Genomic DNA, 26,314 nt, shown 5'->3' with positions numbered 1-26,314 from the left:
TGATACCGTTAATGTTCCGTTTAAACCAGGGGCCAGTAAAGTGGTAGAAATTGTTCCCTCGCAGTGTGACTATATTCAAAAGGGCTGGTAAACACTTAAACCAATTTTGAGCACTAAGGGGATGATTTATCAATATAATATCACCGTCTTTATCAATTTTACTCTTTTAGTTAAATTTCTTTAAATATTTCTAATTAAAAAAGTGTTAATGACGCAAAAGAATGAAGGAATCGTTTATTATTTATACATTTTAATTTTATTTTAGAAATTTACATTAACCATATTCTTTTAAGGCGGCGAACTGGCTGAACGAAATGTTTAGCGGTATTTCGTCTGTCTTTATGTTCTGAAGTTCAAATTTCACTGAGGTCGACTTTACCTTTCATCCTTTCAGGGTCGATAAATTAAGTACCAGATGAGTACTGGGGTCGATCTAATCGACTGGCTCCCACCCTCAAAATTTCGGGCCTTGTGCATAGAGTAGAAAAGAATATTCTTTTACTTGTTTCAGTTATTTGACTGCAGCCATGCTGGAGCACCGCTTTTAGTCGAAGAGATTGATCCCCAGGACTTATTCTTTGTAAGCCTAGTACTAATTCTATTGGTTGCTTATGCCAAACCGCTAAGTTACGGTGACGTAAACACACCAACGTCGGTTGTCAAGCGATGGTGGGGGACAAACACACACACGCAATTATATATTTATATACGACGGGCTTCTTTCAGTTTCCGTCTACCAAATCCACTTACAAGGCTTTGGTCGGCCCGAGGCTATAGTAGAAGACACTTGCCCAAGGTGCCACACAGTGGAACTGAACCCAGAACCATGTGGTTCGGAAGCAAGCTTCTTATCACACAGCCACTCCTGCACCTATGAATATGATATTCGTCTGCGAAGACCTGAAACTTGGGGTGGGGCTAGAGGTGTTTGGTTACTTAGATTGCAGCACTCAACTGGTATTTATTTTATCAACTCTGAAAGGCAAGGTTGTCCTTGGTAGAATTTGAACTCAGAAGGTATAGACAGATGAAAATGCCACTGAAAATTATTTTGTCCAGTATGCTAATGACTACCAACTTGGTGCCTTACATAACCAACATAATATCACTGAAATTTTATTGTTCCTTATCAATTTCATTAAAATTTCTTTAAATATTTCTAATTACAAAGCAATAGTGACGCAAAAAAAATGAAGGAATTATTGTTTTAATATCAAGAAATGTTTACCGATTATACTTTTGAATTGTATTTTAGAAATTTACATAATGCGAGTCAAGTTCTCAATGATTTCACAAAAGGGTCAATAACATAAGTTTGCTGATCCTTGATTTAAACTGTTGTAGGCCAAACTATGTAAGAAAGACATGAATACTTGATGCATTAAAAATAACAGTGTCAATAGAGTCAGAAAATTAAGGGCCAAAAACAAGTACTTGAATAGGGTTCCTCTTCTTCTTCAGGTCCCTCTGCAATCTGGTTCACCAATAAATATATATTTCTAGCACGTGATAAAATACATACCAATAATGTACTATGGTTTGCTTTGAACTGCTACACTCCCTCTCTAAGAAATTTGTTGCCCATGCGCCAAAGTCAGGTATTTTTATTTATTTATGCATCCTTTCAAAGCCTAGCCAGGCACATGGACCCAGTTTTCCCCCCAGCTAGACGGGACGCCAATCCATCGCAGAAAGTCAGGTATTAATATTATTCTATTCCTGAATCCAGTCAAATGGGCTGTGGTCATGTTCAGGTAGGGGATTTTATGCAATTATGTCAAAACTATTATTTTCTGTGGTACATCTTTCTCTTTTTCTTGCTTATGCACACTCATACACACATGCAAGCAAGCATGCTTGTACATATCACACACAAATATATATATATATATATATATATATATACACACATATAAAGTCCAATCCATGTGTGCATGGAGAAGTGAACATTAAAACGATGATGATGATGATGATATATATATATATATATGCATTTGCGTCTGTGTATTTATATATATACATCATCATTTAACATCCGGCCTTCCATGCATGTACGGGTAGGATGGTTGACATGTATATGTATATAATATGAGTGTGTAGTATATGAAAATGTTTGGGTGTTCACATATATATACAGGGTGATTCAAAAGTCTCCATGCAAAGGGAAAAATTATTTTTTTTATAAAAACAGTTTATAAGATCCCTTGATCTGACCCTTCTTGATTTCTATCTTTGGGGGCATTTGAAAGGCATGGTGTATCGTGGAAAGATAAGACATAAATCATTTGAAGGAACGCATCACCAGATGTGTTATTACGAGTTCACAATGAGTGGGGTAAACGTATTGCAATGTGTAATCAAAACCATGGTAACCATATAGAGACTGTTAAAATATAAAAACTTTTTTATAAAAAAGAGAAATTGTTCTCGTGTATGGTGACTTTTGAATCACTATATATATCGGTGGTGGCTGTCCGTTGTAGGTCAATGTTGACCGTTCTTGTTCAGTAATTATCTCTGGTAGTCTTACATGTGGTCTTCAAGGTCTGCTGTTGATGTGCAACAGCAATAATATCTGATGCAGGTGAAGCTACTTAACGCAACAGAGAAGTGGTGCCTCTCATGTGCTCTTTTGCGTTCTCTCTGTTGTTTCTCCTCAATGGTTAGACTAGTTTGAGTTTGAGCCATTTCTTATCCAGCATTTCATTCTTCCTGGACAGATCAAGAGACCATGTCTATCTTACAAGCAATGTACAGAGCAAAGAAGACTGGATTTCGTTACCATTAAGGAAATGTCTCCGTTCAATATACAGAAAAGGTGTTGGTAGTACATTGTATCGTGGGAGGGTCATCATGCCAGTAAGAAACCCATGCAGTGGTTCTATCTTACACCTTGACTGAGTTCAAATTCCACTGTGGTCAATGCTACCTTTCAGGGTTGGTCAAATTAATACCAGTTGAGCATCTGGGGCCCATGCAATCAACCTGCTCCCCACAAAATTTCAGGCCTTGTGCCTACAGTAGAAAAGATAAGTCAACTAGTGAGCCATTTAACTAATTGATCATTTGATTGTTTAGTCAGTCAGTCAAACAACTAGGTCCATGGGAGTCCTTTAATTGCCAAACATGACCGCTTATTATGTCCTCATTACTCCATTTCTGAAGGTAGAAACGAAATACTAAGTAACCAATGGGAATTATGAACACACGACAGAGATGTAGTGTGATTATAGTGAAGTTAACAGAGAAGAGAGGTTTTATATGCAGACAAATGCATTTAGAATATATGTCATATATAAATACTAAGATGACACATGAAATACTGGCTCCCAAACATGATCAGAATATTGTCATATCTCCTGCTTAATGTTATCTAAATAACTGTCCCAAAGTGATTACAATAAGCTACTTATTTTGTATGTGCAAAAGACTGGGCGTAGAGCCGAAAACTCAGAAAATAAATAAAACAGTTCATCTCAGTTATTTTAGGAATTAGTTTGTCCTGACATGCCCATATCGAAGTGGAATAATTACTCGATTACCTCCCCTGTCCTAAAATACGTCAGACACTGAGTCGCATACCATTACACATGTAATATAGAAATACCAGCAGTGGGCAAAGGTCGGCCAATACTGGTGAAGTTGCTAGATTTTTTGTCAGCTTCCTCGGTAGCAAATACCCACGTCAAGCAAACATCGGCTGCAAGATGTTATTGTTAAACAGCGAGTAGAAAGATTACTGATTCATAGTAAAAAGTTACAAAGAAGCATCTAAGTAGATCGGGGAAAAACAATTACACGATATTTTTTGTTTGAAAGGATTGGGCTCTTTTCCGGGCATGATTGATTCAGAAGTTCACTTCTCGAGAGAGTAGTTTCAGGTAGTCACAGTGCACAGTGACTTCTGCAAGTGTCTTCTACTATAGGCCCAGGTCAACAAAAGCCTTATCGCGTATTGGTTGATGTAAAACGAAAAGTAGCCTGTAGCATATATATGTGCAGGTGTCTGGATGCTGGCTTTTTGCCTTTAAAAATCTGTGATATAAGAAAAATACCAACTCAAGGATGGTTAAAGAATAAGATTGTTCAAAATATAACTGTCAGTGAAATTGTGAACCCTTAATAGCACAGTCATGCCTGTATCTTTCAAGATTTTTACATGATACCTTCTGTGTTAAAATTGTTTCATTACAGTAACTCTGAACAAACCTCACCAACACTGAGGAGTTTTCTTTGTTGAGGAATGATAAAATAAATCCATGTTCCTCAGCCCTTTGGCATTCACATTATTTTCTCAAATGTAATGCTTATTTATTCACCTTTAGAATTAACCATGTATTATCTTGTAGCTTTAAGATTTCAATGAGATTGTTTCTTTTTAGAATGACATTGTAAGTTAGGTGTGAGATGCCAGATCTGGTTGATTTGAATGAGATAGAATATCTGGATTACTCTTAACTCATTGTACTGGCAAAAAGATTGATGAAATGTCAACAGGATAACATGATCTAGAAACAGCAGCCAAAAATTTGCCTCAAATATTTTTTTACAATTTGACAAAAAGGCCAAGCCCACCCTTGAAGTTGAAGTATTCCATAGTCTACGAAGTGGCTGGTGTTATGAAGAGCATTTAGCTGAGGCCATCGAAAAGTAGACAATGGAACTTGGCAGAGTGCTCTGGATCATTGTTTCTTGTTAAACTGTCCAACCAATACCAGCTTAGAAGATGGACATTAAACAATATTTGATAAAATAGTCCTAAATACACAATTTGAACATAAAAGAAAAAATGGTCATGGTTGGAAAGTCTTTCATTCAAAAGATCCGTTTGAGCAGGATTGGACCAGCACAAAGCCCCTGATCCCAACAAGTGCAATATTAGCAGAAATATAGCAGTAACAGTTCCAAGAATATTAACCTTTTTGTTACCACATTTCTGTTGAAACACACTGCCTATGATTCAATAAAATTTTGAAAATAATAAAAAACTTATTAAAAAATAACTGTCGTTGTACAGCTGGTATTTGGAACATAAATCAAGATGAAATTCTGATGGGAGATTTTAAAATTTAGATCACATTAAAACAGAAAGTGTGTCATAAAACCAGAGGCAGTTTCAAGCAGGCTATCAAATGGGCTAAAACAACAATGAGAACAAGAATAAAAGAAGACAGAGAGAAGTTTGAATCTATACAGATATATGTTTTAATGTCTATTTACAAATATATTTACAACTGTCTTCACATCCTTTTCATGGCATGATGAGTATCGACAAATGATGTCCCTGAGAAGTAGATGAGATAGCCAAGATGATGGAACACAGACAGGACCAAACCACACATACACAAACTTTTAGTTATCAGTGCACAGTAGCAACAGACCCAACAAACATTTCAATCTAGATTGTTCCATGGACTTCACAGAATCCACGTTTTTTTGATGTTCTTTTTTGAATTTAAAAAAAAAAAAAAAGAAATTTAGAAATAACCTAAAAGGGAAATGAAGGACCTATGTATCATTGTAGGAACACAGCAAGGTGAAAGGTTGGGGTGGGTGCTGTCAACTGAGACCAACAAACTGATGGTACCACTAACACTCTCCTGTGTTGGAGGTAGGAAATTGTCAACTAACGTGGTGAGTGGCAAGGGGAGAGGAGGGGGGGAACTGGTATACAAAAATCACATTCTGCTTTGACAAGCTGGCATTACCGTTTGTACTTGTCATACCTCTCGTAAGAGGGGCTGCGGTGGTTTCTGTGTTTCTTATACTGTTTGTTGTCGGGGCTGTGATTGTAAGGATAATGGTCCCTCTCACGGTAGTATTTCTTGTGGCCAGCACGTCGATGTTCAGGAGACTGACTGAATGATCGACTGCGGCTTCTCGAGTATGACCGACGTTTGTTACGTTTGTGGGTGTGTTTTTCTTTCTGGACGTAGCGCTCAGGCGAGTATTTATCCTTGCTACGATATTTACGTGGTGGAGTCCGATATCTTTTATTCTTGTTGGCAGGAGATCGACTGTGACTGTGGCTGAAAGACCTCTCAGATCTGCAAAAGAAAAGAAATTTACTCAATAATACATAGTAATTGCTACGATAATTAAAATCTCAAATGTTCTGTTTGAAATTTTAAAAAAGAGGAGTTCTAAAGACATAACCATATATGACACTTTTCTTTCCCTTCAAATATTAAAATATTATGTGCATTTTGTGACTCTCTGTAAGAATCCCTGACAAATACGGAAACCTTATTCCTCTCAATAAGTTAAAAAGAAATTGAAACTGCTACCTTCCTCCTTTGACAAAAACCATCACCAGGACATAAATCTCCTTTAATAGATCAAGTGGATCGAATAAGTGGTCATTAGGGGCTATAATGGTACTTGTCCCTACAACCCATCATTACTGGAGCTATACTTAATTCAAGCAAGAGTAATCCACCCACCTGAACATCAACAACAAATAACTCACCTCGATCTACTTTTGGAGTTGGAGTCTGATAGGCTTTTGTCACTTCTGGAAAGACTTCGCCTCCTCTTGTTGACATGGTTATGTGGTGCAGGATCACTACAAGAAAAACACAGAAATGAAGACATTAATTTAGTGCTAGTAACACAAAGAAAAACTAACCAAATTAATACTGTATTTGATGGCATATAAGATGCACTTTTATCTATGAAAAATCTCAGGTCCTTGTTAGCTAAATTCACCCCTGAAGCTTCTTACTACAATAGGCTCTCTCCTACCTAGCCTAATTTCATAAGAATAGTATTTACTTTACCATTAGCTAACATACTTTTATTATACACAGCTAGATTGCTGTAATGAAACTAAAAGCTATCTTTCCCTGAATATTTACTCTGAAATCAGTGTCTAAAATGCTCACACACAGTACTTAATGATGAGACAAGAAAAAATTAACATCTGCTTTTAATTACTAAATTAAGACTGGACAACTTACTCTGAACTGTGGTCTGATTGAACACGTTCATCTTTACTCTTGGCCTTCGTTGGAGCTGAAGAAGTCACTGGACTGCAAGTCAACTTGGGGGAAGCTGAAATGAAACGAACAGGTTTAGGAATGGCACAACAGAAGTTTGTGGAAATATGTGAATAAGGTGAAGGATCACAAACTACACAACAGTAAGGACCATGTAGTAACCACAACCACTGCTACTACTAATTAATTATATAGTATAACAACAAAGAGAAAGAGACCTCAAAACCATTGAGAATCACTTACCAGGACGTGAAATTGTCGAGTTAGGGGTACCATTGCCAGATTTCTGATTTTTTGCCTTTAGTTTTGCCTCAACCTGTATACGTCTGTGTTCAGCAACTATTTTCTCTAATTCATCACAGTTTGCCTAGAAACAAGATGTGTAAAAGTAAGATTTAATCTATTGATAGGCAAAGACGAGTCAAGTGAAAGGCAAGTAAAGTTGAGTGACTATTTTAGCTCTCGATCACAACACTAAAATATCAACTTACCTTCTTCCTAGCATAGAGTCTCAAAATTGTCAAACTAACAGCTTTGATCTGTTCTTCCGTAACATCAAACAACCAGAACCAATGGGGACTATTTGGTAAAGGAATCTGAATATTAAAGAAACAACAATACATTATTAGTTATATATACATGCAGGCGTAGCTGTGAGGTTAAGAAGCTTGCTTCCCATCCATGTGGTTTCAGGTTCAGTCCCACTGCAAGGTACTATGAGCAAGAGTCTTCTACAACAGCCCCTAGCTAACCAAAGCCTTGTGAATGAACTTGGGAGACAGAAAATGAAAGAAACCTATGTGTGTGTGTCTCTCTCACCTTGTCTTGAAACAGTATGGTAGTTGAAAATGTGTGTCAGCGTCATTCATTTCCAGTATTCTTCAAAAAATATAACCATGGGAAAATATCCACCTCAATAAACTACATCAAACCCAATGATGATCCTAATACATCTATCTACTGATGGAATAACAAATTTCAAGTGCCTATCTTCCACGATTACAATGATCTGGTTCATAGCAGAATAGAATAATTCTGTAACCATTGCAGTGATATCAACTGTTGATATCACTGCAATATTTAAGCAAAATCCTAACAAGGTTGTTCTTTGGTTACAACTTGAAATCACAAAGACCATCATCATTTAATATCAGTTTTCCATACTAACAGGACCTAGCCAGTTTCAGGGCTGCATCAAACTGTAATGTCAGCTTTAGCATGGTTCTTCTGCAGATGGATGCCTTTCCTAACACCAGCTACTTATGTCACTGGCACCAGCAACAGCACCAAGTAACTTGCAAGACAGAAAAAAAAATCCCTGACTGTAGGAGTAGGAGGGGGGTATTTGCTTTCTGAATGGTACACCACTGCTTGCTTCAAGCATGATAGAGGGAAGGACAAATACAAGTCTTGTTATAATAAAGGAAATACAGTTACAAAAATATTATGAGAAGACGAAAAAGTGTGGTGCTAGAGCAAACTCTTAATGTACAGGATGAACATAAAAGAAGACATAGACATTAAAAAAAAAAAAAGATTTGTTCTTACCTGAAGTTGTCGAGCAGCAAGATAAATACAGGCACAAGCAATTGTTTCTGGATGATAACGTACAAATACATTTGTTCTGAAACTGTCATTCATATAATTCCTGTAAGAGAGAGAGAGAAAAAAAAATAGGGAAATAGATGGAGGTATGAAACATTCATTTGTAGTGAAGCAGAGTTTGTAGAAATAGTCATCCAAATGCTACTTTCTTGGAATGACAATAATGCAACAATAACAGAGACAAACATACAACAGGCTTCACCTAATCACCCCTGGAACTTTCACATTAAAACATCTTCAAAATCGTAACTAAAACTTGAATATATCTTTAGCTGTTGTTTAGCCATAGGCCAATCCTGACCATGCAGATTCTGTGATCAAAAGCATTCCAGCCATATTGGACTTATATAAATGAAGAACATATAGAGAGATTTGCGATGCTCATAGCAAATAGATCCAATCAGATAATCTTGGGCCCATATGCAATGCTCATTGCAAGTGAAGTAGATGTAATTAGAATATCAATCTCATTCCCAAAATATTACCACCAACTAAGAACAAAAATAAAACTGGCTCAGTTTAATACTGAAATCAATCTACCCACAAACTACAGGGTGTAGAAAGACAGCAATTGACTAGGGTTGAAGTAAGTGTTTTATTGATAACCATCTGAGTTTTTGTGGAGTAGTGCATCAGCATGGCCACAAGTTTATAATAAATTTTGGGGTCCAATGGGAATATTACTATTCATTAGTTTCTCTTGTCATAGATTGCTCTCAGCAGGAATGGCTGCATCATAAAAAGCTTGCTTTCCAATCATGTGGATTTAGGTTCAATCCCATTGTAATGGCACCTTGGACAAGTGTCAACTATAACCCCAGGTCAACCAAAGACATGAGTGAATTTGGCAGACAGAACCTGAAAGTTAGTTGTATACATAGATATATGTATGCACGTATCCTTGTCTAGACTTCATATAATGGTTGTAAACAAGCTTCAGCACCGTAAGAGTGATATTGTTTTCCATGAAAAATGCATCTGACCATGGGGAAACCTCTTGTTTGGAAAAAATGTGTGGGTTGGAAACCAGAAAATCTGCCTCAACAGACTCCATCTGAACTAGGAAAGCATTAAAATGATGAAGAAGAGAGCTGATTAAAAACTAAGAGTAAATACCTATCAATTAAGAGTTATCAGAGATTATTAAAGTGACAATTTAGTCAGACATTATTTCTCTGACATGACCAATCTGTGTAGTTTGTATAGTATTTGTTTTTGTTTCAATACCATCAGCAGAGTTAAGTCATGATTTGTTGCTCACATCAGACTTCTCACTACATATCTAAAAATCTACACAGCAGGTATATACAAACATGTCAACTTTGCTTATTTGAAAAAAAAAAAAAAAGAACAAACCGTTTTAATCAAGTTTCAATTCTTATTAAAGTCTCATCAGGTGTCTACATCACTTGACCAATCCCAGAGAAACAAGTATCTGTTCTGTTTATATACACATCAGATCTAGTAGCTACAGAAAACTTGAGCTACTAGCTTGCATACCATTAGAATTTACTGTTTAACCCATTCATGGGAAAACTGCAGTCCATGGGACTTTCTGAATGGCAGGTCTAATGAAAAATTATCTAGAATTATTTTTTTAAGTGCAGCTTGCTTCCCCCAAAAGTTGCCCATGCCAGCATGGAAAACAGATGTTAAATGATGATGATGAATGAATGAATGAATGAATGAATGAATGACCAATACTTACTAAATTGGTTACTGTTAACCAGGACACTGTGTACTTGCGTGTTTGTGTAAACCAGCTAACTCTAGCATCTAACAAAATATTTACTAACAAATGGTTGTTGGAAATATTCAAGTTCAGGGAAAAGTTGTTTAGAAAAATATACAATTTTTCTGATTACAGCTTACATAGGAAGACTGACATGTCAACTCATCCAGCCCACATTTTAGGGAAAATGGGGAATAATGGAATCATATTAGGACTGCTAGAATGGGAAGGAAGGAGGTTGAAAGTTTAAAACATTTCTGCATCTTAGAAGAAACTAAAATAGCCCAAAAGCAGGGAATAAAAAAAAAAAAACACACAGGAAGACATCAATTAAAAGAGGAAAGTTTTGGTACAAACGAGAGGGAAGCACCGCAGCAGTTTGGGTTATTACCTTTTTTTTTGGTTGGTTTTAGTGTTTTTTTAATTTTACCAGAAGCATTGTAGGATTTAAAAAAATTTCATAAAAGACATCTTCTCAAAAAGAGAGACCTGGCACACAGGACTGAATGAGTTAACAAAAAGCCATAAAATCAGAAAAGAGCCCTGAATCACTGCTTGAATGACAAACTGCAAATCAACAGCAGGCACTGGTTGGATCCATCAAGAACTTGTTCTGAGAATATGATGCAGGTGGCATATCAGTTGTGCAGGGTTGTGGTGACTGGTTCTCAGGACACTTCCTGATCGACAGTAGGAGGAGCTGTAGTAGACAGTAGTCGGCAGTCTTAGGATGGCACAAAGCAAGTTCTACCCATTTCAGCTGGGCAGGTAAAAAAGAAAATCAATATTAATAAACAATCAGTGGCTGACAAAGAGTTTAATTTTATTAAGAAAATAGCAAATAACCCTGAACTTGAATAAACAACTTCCCACACAAACAACTCAGGTTACACAGTGACCCTGTTAGATAGAAATAGCAACCAAATCTCCCTCAAATCGCACCCTACCACCTTGAAAAAAATTGATGGGTACATAAGAGTGTCCTAGAGACATGGTGTACCTGAAAAACAAAAAGGAGGTGGCCATGGCTGGAACACCTTTGATCACATATCCACTTGAGCAAAGCCAACCTAAAGCTAAACAATAACAGCATCAAAGCTGGTCTTCATGGTTCACGCATTTGATCACAGAATGCACTCCACCCCCCATTGTCTTCCAAACTATTAAGGGAGCTTCAACACGGTTGCTTAAATTGCAAGGAAATGGCAGCCCAATCTGCCTCAAATCACACCCTCTCTTAGTAAAAGGCAAGACATTCAATAATGTAGTCCTAGGGAAGAGGGGGGGGGACTGGATGGTGATGCTGGGAATAATTGATCATAAATCTGCTGGGACTTCAACAGTTAATAAATGGATTAACAGAATTATTTTTTACTTTCAGACATTTTCCCATTTTACTAAAGATTCCACCATTTATGTTAGAACCACCAAATGGTCACTGCTAGAAACAACCAGATGTCACTCAAAAGAATATACTCCTAGATACATTTATCTGAAATAGAAGAGGGGATGATCATGGTTGGAATATTTTGATTACATCAAATCAATCAGGGCTGGCTAGGAGCTAAACATCTACTACCACCACCACATAGTCTTCCCTGTCAGCCAAACACTCCCCTGTTCAATACTTTGACATTGTCCCTGTATGACCACATAAATTGCTGATTTCACAACTCTGGAACCCTTCCCTACCAGTTTGATATCCTTGGGTTTGAGACCAGAAGCAAAAGAGTTGACCCTATTTCCCATTTAAATAAACAACAACAAGAAGACAAGATGCTGCTGTTTATATGATTAATTTTAATTACTGTGACACTTGAGTGTCTGTTAATCTGAATCAACTGAAAATACTCACCATGCACACTGCACAAGCTTCTGGTTTTTTTCGCATTCCAATACTTGTAGATACATAACAATCATCTGGAGTAGACAGAAACAATGGCAACAGCGGTTAACAGCAGATCTATCAATACAACATCAATTGTAATCGTTTTTGTTCAACGTGTAACTAAAAAAATATTTTATCATACCTAAGTACACGCTTACTTCTAACTGCACCTCATTGTAAAAGTACCAACAGAATTGAAGAACAAACATTTCAAGTCCAATCACCATGTACCACTGCACTATGGTCATACTGAAGCACTTAGAATTCCAGTACTTTGCCTGCTACTTACTTTGTCAAACTCATAGTAGGAGACAGGCTAAGTAAACCTAGGATTAAGGGACATAAGGCTTTCAATCAAAAGCCATACCACAAAATGCCTTTGCTTAACACATTGACCACTGTCCCTTAGATATACACCAATTATATAATTTAGCCATCACCATCATGACTTGGTAGCAGCACATATCATGGTAAAAGTGAGCTGCACACCAGTATTTTTTACCAGTACTCATTCACCTCATCATCAGAAGGAAAAAGAATTTTTTAAAAAGCCACACACAGCAAATTGTACAAAGACCCAGAATAAATAGTCAGGCATTCTGTCTGATGCTCCAACCATGCTAGCAATCCACTGTGTACACAGGAGAGAGATATGCATGTGGTAGTTTGTCTATCATTTTACATCTATCCTCAATTATCACTGACCAAGGATAACATGGTACACTCACTGTCAACCGTGTTATGTTCACTACGAAAATACCTGTAGACACAGGTCAGCAATCAGTCAAAAATTTTACCCATCCATAATGCTTAGAACAAAATCTTTTCCTCCTCTGTTTCATTTTTCCATTAACACTTCTATTTATTTTAACCAAACACCTGTCATAATTAAGGATAGATGCAGAACATATTCGTCACAAGCACTCACCAGAAGGCACTAAATCATTGAAGCCAATGAGTACAGTATAACTTAGAATCATCTGGCTGCAGAACAAGCACACCAGTAGTCAACAACTGGAATATGTTGTAAGGTAATGGAAATCACCAATTCCAAGTGTTGCTATGAGAACTGAAACAACTCACCTTGTGTGGATATTTGAAATGAACACAAAAGCCCAACTCTTTGAGAACCCTCCGTTCAGCCTTGATAACTTGATTCTTTAAATTGATATAATTCTGGTCAAGCACCATGGGATGGATTGTCCTGCAAGTACAAGGATTACCACACTGCGGATATGTGTCAAAAAAAAAAAAAAAAAAAAAAAAAAAGGCTGCTGCATCCTTGCAATAGCATCTCAAAAAAGTATAGGACTTTGACTAGAAGAACTGGAATCACATTTAACTGATAAGGGTTGTGGTTGGTTGAGATGAGAGAGGCTGAGCAACAGCTGTGTTGCCATTGAACAGAAAACATGGAGACACTTTCACAAAACTAAATCATTGTAGTCTAGAAGAATACATCTCTATCTTAATTGTCAAGAGGAATTTATAGTTAGAGATATGTGTAAAGTGTTACAGACATAGGAGCAAAATTGGCTGGAGAAGCAGTAAGGTTCCATTCTAACTACCTCAATAAAACAAAACCATCATCAGACTGTATTTAGACAAAACAATAACAAAGTATTTCACAACTTGCAGAATTGTAAAAACATTAAATGTTACAAATGCAAAAGTATAAAAGAAATGAATCAACCTTAAAATAATACAATATATTCTCGGCTACCCGATTACTATGACTGAAAGGATATTTCACCAAATATACAATATTATGAGAAAACTTTTTACAGACATTCTGGTTAAATCCATTCGATGAACAGCAAATGTTCAGGGTGTTCTCAATGTCCATTCCTTCTAACCCTCATAAAGAATGCTTCCATCCTTTTCTCTTGTTTATAGAATATAAGAAAAAATTCCTGAAGAAATGCAATGGCATCAGTAATTGTTATAAAAAAAAAATTAAAAGGAGCAGAGAGAGAGAGAGAGAAACATTTAAGGAATTACTCTACCATTTCAGATACCAGAAGATTCTCAAAGACAAAGTTAAACCAAAAGGAAAAAAAATAGAAATAATAAAAAGAACAATGCAGTTATGACAATCAAAGGAAAGAACCATCTTCTCTCAGAAACTGTCAAAACTAGCAGAAGATAATAAACGTTTAGATTATGAGAAAATCAGAAAAATTCAACTCACCCTGAGGAGTTCGGGAAGCAACAAGTGTGAACATTTGCAAATGTCTGCCAAATTCACTGGTAATGGTAAGTTTTTCCAGCAGGTTCTAGAGAACGTTTCAGTACAAGTTGAACAGTGCTTTAGATGTTTACTTGACTGAAATATGGAGACTGGTTCTTTTGTTTACAAATTTACAATTCTGCGATCAAATGAAAGCAAGAACTGCACACCTACAAACAATTCTAACTAAACTGGATTGACAATATTTCCACAAACTGGACCAACAAACAAATCAGTTTCAATTATAAAAATTCTTGCTAGTAATTAAAAGTAATTAAATGATATCAATTAAAAGAAAGAGTTGAAAAATACGTTAATTTTACATGTTAACTCAAGTGGAAATATTGCATGAAATAAACTGAATATATTAGTTAAACCAATCCAATATTTAAGAATTATAAATGACTAAAACAATCTATACTCCTCAATAGCAGCACCTTATTATGTTTGATGAGTTTTAGATTAAGGCTTCAATATTTGTTAATTACTCACTGAACACTAATAAAATTATAACTGCAGATCATGAAATTTTAAACATCTAAATGAGCTCTTTTGACGAGTTTCATCTACTATAAATCAGGTGTGTGCGGGGGAGTTAACAATGACAATCAGATAGCAATAATCAACAAACTTGAAAATTGTGCTAGAATAGATGTTAAAAACAACAAAATTCAGATCTATATAGGCAGGCCTGGGAGAAAACTGGTATGATTTTTAAATGACTATACTTTGACGGTAAAGGGAATGGTCAGGTGTTTTGTGGCACATGTAACAGGTTTTGGTGATGGAAACGTTTTTGTAGATATCTCAATTCAGTCACTCAGTGCAGAAACATTTCTATCTGCATTTTCATGTAAGCCTTTATGGAAAAAAATGAGACAGAGATGTCATAAAATACATCATTTCAAAGTCTACAACACATGAGCACAGTACTAGACATTATCTCAGATTGAAATACACCCTGATGTAAATTTCATCCTAAAAACAATAGGACTGTGCAAGAAAACCTGAAAACATGCTGTTGACATAAATGGTGGCATTGTTCATTTCATGAATGACAATGTGAAATGGTAAAGCTTTTGCTATAAATCACAGAGCAATCCACAGAAAATTGAACGAGTCCCCTTCACTGTATGTTGTGCTATGTATAAAACTTAGCAATGTTAGGTCCCCATAGTTCTTTGAAGAGAGAGAACATGCAGTAACTGTGAATTCTAATTTACTGCGTGTTTGAGCAGTAACTTCATTTTCCCAGAAATCGGATGAAACAAAACAATGGTTATATGGGAATGTAGCAACTCTCTTATCAACCATCCAAGAGTGGAGATTGAGGTTTGCTGGCCACTGCTGGAGAAGTAAAGAACTTGTAAGTAATGTTGCTGTGGACACCAAATTGTGCTACCACAGAAGACGCATACAAAACAGCTTGCAAAAGATGTTGGATGCCAAGTTGAAGACCTAAAAGCACAAATCGAAGATCAGGATGGATGGAGAGGTAATCAGGCTGGCCCAGGCAATCAGCCTGACTGGCTTGGCTGATGCCTCGATAAAGGGGAGGGGGTTCAACAAAAATTGGCCACTTGCAGAATGACAGTTTCCATTGACATAATCATTAAAGAACCCAGGCTGGTAGAGTGGCAGAATTGTTACAACACCAGAAAAGCTGCTGAGCAGTAAACACTCCAATTCTTTACATTCTGAGTTCAAATCCCATCAGAAATCAACTCTGCCCTTCATTCTTATGGTTTTAACATAATGAACCATTAGTGAAGTACTGGAGGTTGATGGGATTGATTAGTCATTCCATTTGCTTCAAAATTGCCAGTCTTGTGCCAAGAAAGCATTATTTTAAAATGTGAAGAAATGAAGTGCCATGGATCACTCGATTGGCTGACCTTTCAGTTTATTGACAATTTCCATGAAACTAAAAACAGCTGTTCACCAGGAAGGGACACTAATATGTCAATCCATGGTGCAACGTAGACTTTCCATGCCAAGTTCTAAATATGTGTATGAAACAATAGCAAAGTATTCATACAACATTTGCAAGGCTGACTGATTTATGTGCCATTAGTTATGCTTATACATTTAGACAATAAAGATTAGTCATATGCTATACTTGCCAACAATGTCTACACATAGTTCCCCCGCAAGACCCTGTATTAAAAGGACTATATCAGATGAAGTAATAATTATTAAAATAGCATTTAGGTGGGGGAAGGGGCTACATTCCACAGATGAAGCATGGAAAAACACCAAAAGAACTGAAATATGCTGGTGAACCAACACCTGCCTCCTCAACTAAAGATTACACATTGACGCCTACTAAGTGACTGAACAAGACAAAGAAATAGATATCACTTCAAGGTCATGTTAATTAATAAAGATTACGGATTACGACATTATTAACATCTGAAGCATACATACATCAGCAGCCTCAGTGGAGCAAACAATTGTCACTAGATATAAAAATTCCTATTTCTAATCCAGTCAGGAGCTACATACACAGTCAAGAATAAGACACCTAATCTGCATAGGGTAGATATGAGGAGATTTATGACATTAGGAAGGCAGCACCACTACATATATTTCATCAAATTTGCATCATTAATGTGTTAATTAGCCTAAAGAGGGCGGCATCATGTATCTTACATTACTTTCCATCCCAAACCATTTCAGTATAAAATGTTATTAGACCATTACTTTTCATTTATTATGTCAATATTTCAGAGAGGTTCCAGTGACATGGCCAACACTACTACAATAATTATATTAACATTAATAGGCCAATCAAACTAAAGATAGTCACAAAGCAAATTTCCATTATAGTATTTACTGCCTAATAATTAACATAACCTTTTTGATACCAACCCACTTGAAATAGCCCCTAGTTCCATGATACAAACCTTGTTTTCAAGTGATCTAAATTAAAACCTTCCAGAAAATTTGAGGTATTCATAATTCTTAAGGTTGAAAGGAAGGCATTCTATTTCAACAACAAAAGATTTAATATAATTTCCAAATTAAGAAAACCTTACACCTTTGAGTTAGAATACTTAACACTTTTCGATACCAACCTGCCTGTAATCTTATAATACAAGCTTCCTGTTTTAAAGTGAACTTAACTAAAACCTTCCATCAAAAATTGATTTTTCAAACACCAGCTTAAATAAGGACCAATTTATTTTGCTACATACTGAGAAAAAAATAAAAAAAACCCAGTGTTTTTCAAGAGAAATATAGTAAAAAAAAGGTTTTACATGGGCTACCACTCCATCCACAACACACACATCAACAGATTAAACACTGCTGTCAATGCAACATTCACTGTCTGATAACTCTTTAGCTGTCAGAGAATTTCAAAAATAATGTTATGTAATCAGGACATGTATAAAGTTTCTCCACTTGTCATTCCAGCAAGTTTATTCAATGTAAGCCCCAGAGACAAACCAGAAGCATACATACTCCATAGTTGCTCAATCTGCTAGAAATGACAGCAAAGTCTCCTAGAAGATACTGGATTACATTCGGTTACAGGTCAACTCAAGTTTGACCCAAGGCTGAACACCAGTGACATCAAATATGACATGCAAAGAATAGCAGCCAAATCCCTCTCAGACTGCATCCTACAGGCCTGAAAAAGCCCGACCAAATTGGACAATTTAGTCCCAGATATGCAATGCTCAAAAGACATGGTTGGAACATCTTTGACCAAAGGTGACTTCAATCAAAGTTGATCTGTGCTAACCAGCACCACAAACTGAATACCATACTGTGTTGAGTTGTTTTTAATTATGAACACCTATAAACATTAATACAATTGTTATTTTAAACACAACACGACCAGGGGCTGCAATCAGGAGTCAGTCAGGAAAACAGAATATGTAGGCCTTTAAGCATACGACCATGAATCCACACAGCCAAAGCTCCATAAAAACTGTTACCTTATCAAAGCTAATGCTATTGCCTCCACCTCCCATAAACTGCTCATTCTACACTGTTGTAGTTCCACCACACACACAACCAACTACCATTAAAAGGACTATATCAGATGAAGTAATAATTATTAAGTCTCTATTCGTCTCTGCTGATCTCACTTTGGATTTCAAACTTTCCAAGTCAGTGACCTTCAAAAATTCATAGTATCCACGTGGTCCTATACTCAGCACAGGAGACTAAGTGGAAAGGCTAAGCACAACCACCCTTCCTCAAACTAGAATTAAAGATGAAAGAGAGACCTACGAGAATCTTACAGTAAAAAAACCCAGCTTGATAAGAGACATTATATCTCTGATTCCATATTATCAAAATGCCAAGGGGACAAAATCAACAACTCACTTGAGCCCCACGTCCTAGTTCGCCTGTCTTAAAATGGTTTTGATTAAAATCTTCCATTAACATTCCTTGCTTTTAATACCAGCTTAATAATAATGAGCTACTTTACTAAATTCTTCATTATTTTAAAAATTAATTCAAACATATTTCAAAAGAAACAGGGTAACAAAAGAATCAAAGTATGCCTATGATACAACAGGTGGTTATATGGCGTCAACAGATCAAACAATGGTTAACTGCCCTTCCTGATAGCAGCAATAACTGACAGCAATAACTGATTGTATGTGGAATCTGGCAGAATAAAAATCAAAGCTGTTATTGTTATTTAAGAGCACTAGGACTTTGTCAATTTTGAACAGCATCAAAGGATGATAAATAAACAAGACACCAGTTTATTTGACTATGATGTTTAAAACAGTGACATTATATATCACCATGATGATTATCTGCAGCTAGTATAGAGAACCAAACTTAAATTGTTAACCTTATCCCAAAAAAAGTAATGTGAAAAATTATTGTTACCCTCGATCATTTACTCAATGTCTTACAATCCTATTATTTATTCAAATAACATTAACTAGCAGACAGACTAAAGACCAAAATAGTCCCTCTTAGAATTAAAATGTGTTGTTCAACATGAATATTTTATGAAAATCATGTTTATATAAAAACCCACACCTGAATACATTCTTTTAATTAACCAGCATCTTAGGTTCTACGAGCATCTAGTTTTAGCAAAAGAAGTTATATAATTTGACAAAATTGGTGCGGGAAGAGAAAATACAGGAAAAAAAAAAAAAGACAAAAATATTCTCCCCAATAATCTATCTCATTGTACGAAAACAATTTTAAATATCTAATGTTTAAAGTGAAAGCTGTTACTAAGATGAAAATTTTCCACACTAATTATCTTCGAAGATGTGTGTGTGTGTATGTGTATGTATAAATATATATATATATATATATAATATACATAATTTCAATACCAACTTTTCTGGCCTTGCATGAGTCAGATCTACAGCCAAATGCACTTGCTGTTTACCAACCCTCACCTGTTATATTTCCCTGGCTGGACACATTTCCATGGAAGACTGGAAATGAATGACACAGCTTGAATAATGGAAGCTAGCTTACAACCATCACTTGATATCAAGACAAGAAAACAGCAGCACAAACATATAAACAGGCTTCATTCTGTTTGTATCTACCAAATCTATTTAGAAAAATTCAGTTGACCGGGAGCTATAGAATACTTATCCAAAGTGCTATGCAGTGGACGGGAAGCCAAACAATTAGGCCTACACTTGCGCATTCATGTGTGTGTGTGTGTATATATATATATATATACACACAACACACAATCCAAAGCAAAAAAAAAGCCTATATAAATATTTAAAAAATGCCTTCCTCTTCAAAGACTAAATTAAAGTATAAGAAAACTCTTAAATTTTTGTAGAGTAAAAGCTACAAAATCAAATATGGAAATCACTCCAAGTTTAGTCTACAAATCATTTTTGGGCATCACCATTATATATGACAACCTATCAGCTACCAACAAAATACTTATCTACAACCTCATATTTAAAATATGTTAGAGCCATTAGACATAAGGGTTAAGAACTGTGCCAAATCTGAGATCCAACTAGAGCAAACTAGCTCCTCAACCAGAACCAACTAGAGTAAACCAGCTCCTCAACCAGAACCAACTGGAATAAACCAGCTCCTCAACCAGAACCAACTAGAGTAAACCAGCTCCTCAACCAGAACACCAAAAAAAAAATATCTCCCCACCAATTATTGTTCAGATAGTGATGAACAAATTATAGTAACTAAATATGAATACACACAACACAAGGCCCTAAGCACTCAGTTATTGAATTTGGTACAAATAACAGTTAAACCTGTCAAATTACATTCAACTCTGTTAAAAAGAAAGGACACATTGAACATACCAAAAAGACAATGTTCACAGTAAGGACACTTTTGACTATGGGTTTGCTTGACAGGGCTAACCTTGAGTACTATCACTATCATTCCAAGATATCTGATGACCAGGTTAACTCCACTCATCAATTATATACAACATACCGGATAAAACCAGGACTACCTCCATTAACACAGACCTTTCTCCATTACACAAGTTAAAATAAGCCAATGGAGGAGCCTGTAAGCAGCTGCTCAATCTGCTGGAAATTTCCTGGAGTTCACACATTAATGAACACACTGCATTTTGTAGTATCTAGACCTCTCGATAACAATAGGCTAAACAACAATACCCTGACAAGCTAAATGCCAGACATATAACACACACCAAAACTATTTCAAAGCATAAGCTTTCTTTAGCTTTCTTCTAGAAATAAAATTGCCTTTGTCATTACCATCATTTTACACTGACAGACCAGCTCTTCGCCTATTACTATATTTGCATCTTTTATCTTACAGTTCATTGTCATTGGTCCATGGCCATACTGGGGCCCCACTTTGAAGGGCTTAACTGAACAAATCAACCCCAGCATGCATTTTTAAAACCTGGTACTTATACCTACTCTCTCGACCTTTTTCGCCAGACAGTGAACTTCTTAATGGCATTCTTAGCCACACAAGAATGTTTAACTTAATATCAGCAGAGACAGGAGAGAAGTGACTTTAATCCAAAACGAAGTCTTACCTACATCACCAGTAGCAGTGCTTCTCACGCTCTTAATCCATGCCAAAAATTCATAATACAGGGATGATGGAACGAACAGGCTTTAATACAAGTCACAACAATTGTTTCTGTGCATTAGTATCAACTGTTAGTTGCTGAGTTTTCCATATTATACAAATATGATCCAGCAATAGCTGTGTACCTACATATTAGCAGGTGAGTATACAGATATGTAATATGTATAATATGGAAAACTTGGCAACAAACAGCTATTGCTAATGCACAGAACTGCTGTGATTTGTATTAAAGGCTGTTCATTCCATCTTCATCTTCTTGGATCAAAAATTTATTTTTATATATATATATATATATATATATATACACACACACACACACACACACACAATAGGCTTCCATACAAACTCAATCTAAGTTCACTCACAAGGCACTGACCAACCAGGAACTACAGTAGAAGACACTTGCCCATGGTGCTGTACAGTGGGACTGAACCCGAAACATCATTACAAAGTAAACTCAACAAAACAGCAATGCCTGCACATATTACTGCCTGTAATCCAAAGACTAATTCATCATCATCTTCATTTTCCATGCTGGCATGGGTTGGATGGTTTGCCAGGAGCTGGCCAGCCAGAGAGCTGCTCAGGCTCCAGTTGTCTCTTTTGGCATGGTTTCTACAGCTGAAATGCCCTTCCTAATGCCAACCACTTTACAGTGTACTCGATGCCTTTTATATGGCACTGGCACGGATACTCTTACATGACATGGGCATAAGTGCATCCTACATGGCACCAACACGAGTGCTTTTGATGTGACCCCAGCATGAGGAAAAATCGAATTCCTATTTAAATAATATCTCCTAAAAGCGCTTCCCAAAAACAGAAACTAAGTTTTCTCACAAGTTAATTACTCATTATTGATGTTACAATCAACATGCCACAAAAATGAGTCATAAACACACCTGTCACATCTATATTATAATTCTGATTGTTCCTTTACAAGTTACACTTTAGTTAGTTGGGGGGAGCGGGAGTGAAAGAAAAGTGAGAGAAAGAAGCAGAGAAAACTGCATACGTGTATGCACATATACACTTTTGTGTGTGTGTGTGTGTGTGTGTGTGTGTGTGTATATATATATATATATATATATATATATAGATATGTGGGAAATGTGGTTATAGTTGAAAGAAAAAGGAGAGAAAGAGAATGTGTTTATTGAAGGGATCAGCAATAAGTGTTATCTTACAATTTACAAAATAACCATGGAATTTTCACGGGGTACAACTAGTATCATCGTAAATGAGACTGCCATCATGAACACAATGTCTAAAAATTGATTTCAAATTTTGGCACAAGGCCAGCAATTTCAAGGTGGGAGTAAGTCAATTATATTGATCCCAGTACCTACTGGTACTTATTCAATCGACCCAGAGAGGATGAAAGGCTAAGTTGACTCTAGCAGAAACTGACCTTAGGCAATATGTAAATATTAACACACTATGTCACTTAAATTAAAGTCCCACCAAGTTTTCTAGAGCAGACTTATTCAGTTCTTCTATATTCTTTATTATATAATACGTTAAGATTTCACTTCTTAAGATCAAAGTTTACAATTATACATCATATTACAAAACCAGATTTTAAAAACGAACACTTAAATGCATTTCCACAAATTAAATCCTTAAACCATAAAACCAGACAGGTCAAAGACACTTAAAATCACACAACTCCCTTCAATATCTACATTCTATTAAACGAGAATGTAATTAATGTATCAATTTTCAACAGCTATAAACTTCCCCCAGAGTTAATTGCACATTTAGGTCACACAAATATCTAGCAAAATAGTTGTTATGAAAGGTAAAGACATTTACCAAGTGACAAGATAATGTTATCTCTCAAATAATAATTAGATGTTATTACATGCCTATTCTACTTATAAACTCATTTACAACATTCCATCATTGAGAAGGTGAGGGGGGGGGGCGTCACTAGGATCATAATGGAACAAGTTCAAATAGTGCCTCAGTCGATAGAGAAAAGTCACCCATCACCACCACTTTCCCATGCTGGTATTGGTTGGACAGACTGTCACAATTCAACTCAGCACTTACTAAGGAGTCACTGCTTTCCTAGATGGGTCGGGGACCATATCGGACATGGATTCCACAGCTGGTTTCTCTTCCAACAGCAACCACTTCAGTGTACCATACATAACTACAGCATGGCAGCAGCCCAATAACTTAAACTACTTCACCCATATATGCATATGAGAGGCTCCTATACCATTTTCCTCAACTATATTCCAATTCTGCACAATGGCAGAAGTAAACCATCCAAGTTTAATACATATATTACATATTCTTACATATATTCACATGCATATGTTGCACGCACACACACACATACCCCTATTCGTGTAAATAAAAGAATGGCAAAATAGGTGTATAAGAAGAATCACAACCCTATTATTATCTGAAGATATTCCAAGAGATAAAACTTACCTTTGTGATGAACCAAATGAAAAGTAGATCTGATCATAGGACAACGATGCCTAAATAACAGGTCAGGTCACACACACACACTTCACTTCAAAATATGTTGGTAAATCAAAGACCACTTATTAAGTGTAGTTATGCTGCCATATCACAGTCTGCACTTTACTCAGCCATTCATACAACATGAAAAATCATGATATACTGACTGAATGATGTCTATCTTTCGCCCTATATCAAAACACAAACCTAATCACCTATGTAACCCAAGTAGAGCTATACCAGTTATTTGCAGCAAAATAATATTTCTATTTAAATTCATATTTATTTATTTATCCAGATTTGAGATGTTATACTTCCACTGGTCTCAGTCAGTGAACTACGACCATACTGGGACACTGCCTTCAAAGGCTCCCACTACTACACAGGCACAACAGGCTTCTGCAGTGTCCATTTACAAAATTTCACTCAAGGTTTTTTGCCAACCAAAGACTATGGTACAAAACTTAGCCAATGAAACAGCTGTGCAACAGGATCAAAACCAAGACCAATGTGCTGCAAAGCTACCACCACAAAGGCCAGCAATTTCGAAGGTGGGAGTAAGTCAATTACATTGATCCCAGTACTCACTGGTACTTATTCAATCGACCCAGAGAGGAAGAAAGGTACATCAATGTACTATACATATACACACACGATACATGTGTATGTGTGTGTTTATATATATATCTATTATTTAACATCATGAGAAAGTCAGAATAGCAATATCAAATACACATGCATACTGTTATATAATTCTCTTCTTTTAACCTTTATAGCAGTCTTATATATGTAAACCTATGACCTGGTCACTGATATTATGAAGAGATAGAGGAATAATATCAGGCATAGATGTATGTCAAAAACTTCGATATTTCATGATTCATCCCCAATATAATAATCAATCTCAACAAAGGATCTATATTTACCATTTGTCAAATTATTATAAATGTATGTAGAAAATAGTTGGCCTAGTGACCAAAGTGGATTCACAATCTTATATGATCAGCATGTTGTGACCTTGAGCAAACATTTCATTTTATATTGCTGCAGAACACTCAGCTGAAAATGAGCACAAGTAATAGCAAGGGGAAACCGGGAGTCTTCCCCTAGAGCCCTATTCAGAGGTTAGTATTGTTCTCTTTGTAACTTATACACCATGGAAATCAGAATAAGTTCCTACTCATGGCAGACAAGATAAGGAGAAACACACACACACACAAGGTAAGCCTGCATACCACACCTTTCTCAAACAGAGTAGCCCTGGTCTTTGGAATACCATTAAATGGGATTGAAAGCAATAGCTGTTTGAAATATAGACGTATTTGACTACAGCTGAGCCCATTACACAAAATCCACATCTGTATGGTCCGATGGTAGAGACAGGGACATTACCCTCCAGAGTGATTTTTACATGGATACATTCAAGTATCAAGGATTATCAGCAGTTTAAGCACATTCAACCAACCAACTTTTACAAGGGGACCATTACTTAATTTAGAAATGACTGTTGCCCTGGTATGGCTATGTGTATCCTTCAAGGATACCATACATGTTTGTGACTTTAAGAACAGTAAAGTGGAGAAAGAAAAAAACCCCCATCCCAAATTGATGTAAACGATTTGGATAAAGGGAAGATAGGCATTAACAATGCTTAACATCTGGCAGACAGGGAGGAAAACTGTCCATGGGAAGAGAGCCCTTAAAGAAAGGCATCAGACCAGGAGATAACATACATTAAGACCACCCTTGCTTGAAGGATCGACATCTAAAGTATAGTACTGTACAGATGCACCAAGAGTTAGCAGTATAAACCACCTACCAACTAATGTGAATTATTGTAGAGATCAGCTAAGAATCCATGTACAGCACAGACCACTTACCATCTAGTTTTTTATTTTTTTTATTTGTTTCAGTCACGTGCCTGCCACATATTTTCTACACCATGCCCATCACAACTTCACTAATCTAAATGTAACAGCATGTTGGCAAAACGTGTTTAGAGAGGGGAAAAAAAAAACAAAGGCTTGCAGTTTAACCCTTTGGCATCTAAACTGGCCACGTCCAGCTCGAATATTCTGTTTTATGTTTAAAAACAGACCAAATCTGTCCTCACAACACCTACCCAACATCACTCTAAAAGCAAACAATCACTTGAAGCTATGAGATAATGCAGGATTAAATCCAAATAATATGAATATATAAGCATTACATATGACAGAGTAATCTGGATGCTAAAGGGTTAAAGTATTAACTATACAAAATTTTAAGTCCTTCAGAAAGATGTTCATGTAAAATTGATTTTTCCCTAAAAGGCATGAACTGTA

General features: G+C 36.2%; 1 protein-coding gene across 2 annotated transcripts in view; it reads right to left on the bottom strand.

Moving 5' to 3' along the window:
* Positions 1-5,181: 5,181 nt before the first annotated feature.
* Positions 5,182-26,314, bottom strand: part of LOC106882358 (cyclin-L1) — a 29,425-nt gene continuing 8,292 nt past the window's right edge. For both annotated transcript variants that reach the window (XM_052976992.1, XM_014933011.2), the window contains 8 exons: positions 13,307-13,427; positions 12,191-12,255; positions 8,547-8,646; positions 7,490-7,594; positions 7,242-7,365; positions 6,960-7,053; positions 6,470-6,565; positions 5,182-6,047 (listed from right to left, as the gene is read on the bottom strand). In XM_052976992.1, the coding sequence (XP_052832952.1) occupies positions 5,705-6,047; positions 6,470-6,565; positions 6,960-7,053; positions 7,242-7,365; positions 7,490-7,594; positions 8,547-8,646; positions 12,191-12,255; positions 13,307-13,427 (1,048 nt within the window). In that variant the 3' untranslated portion in view covers positions 5,182-5,704. The remainder of the gene's footprint in view (positions 6,048-6,469; positions 6,566-6,959; positions 7,054-7,241; positions 7,366-7,489; positions 7,595-8,546; positions 8,647-12,190; positions 12,256-13,306; positions 13,428-26,314) is intronic.

The sequence above is a fragment of the Octopus bimaculoides genome, chromosome 26, assembly GCF_001194135.2.
Source record: "Octopus bimaculoides isolate UCB-OBI-ISO-001 chromosome 26, ASM119413v2, whole genome shotgun sequence".
NCBI lineage: Eukaryota > Metazoa > Mollusca > Cephalopoda > Octopoda > Octopodidae > Octopus > Octopus bimaculoides.
This window is presented reverse-complemented; position numbering and strand designations above follow the sequence as displayed.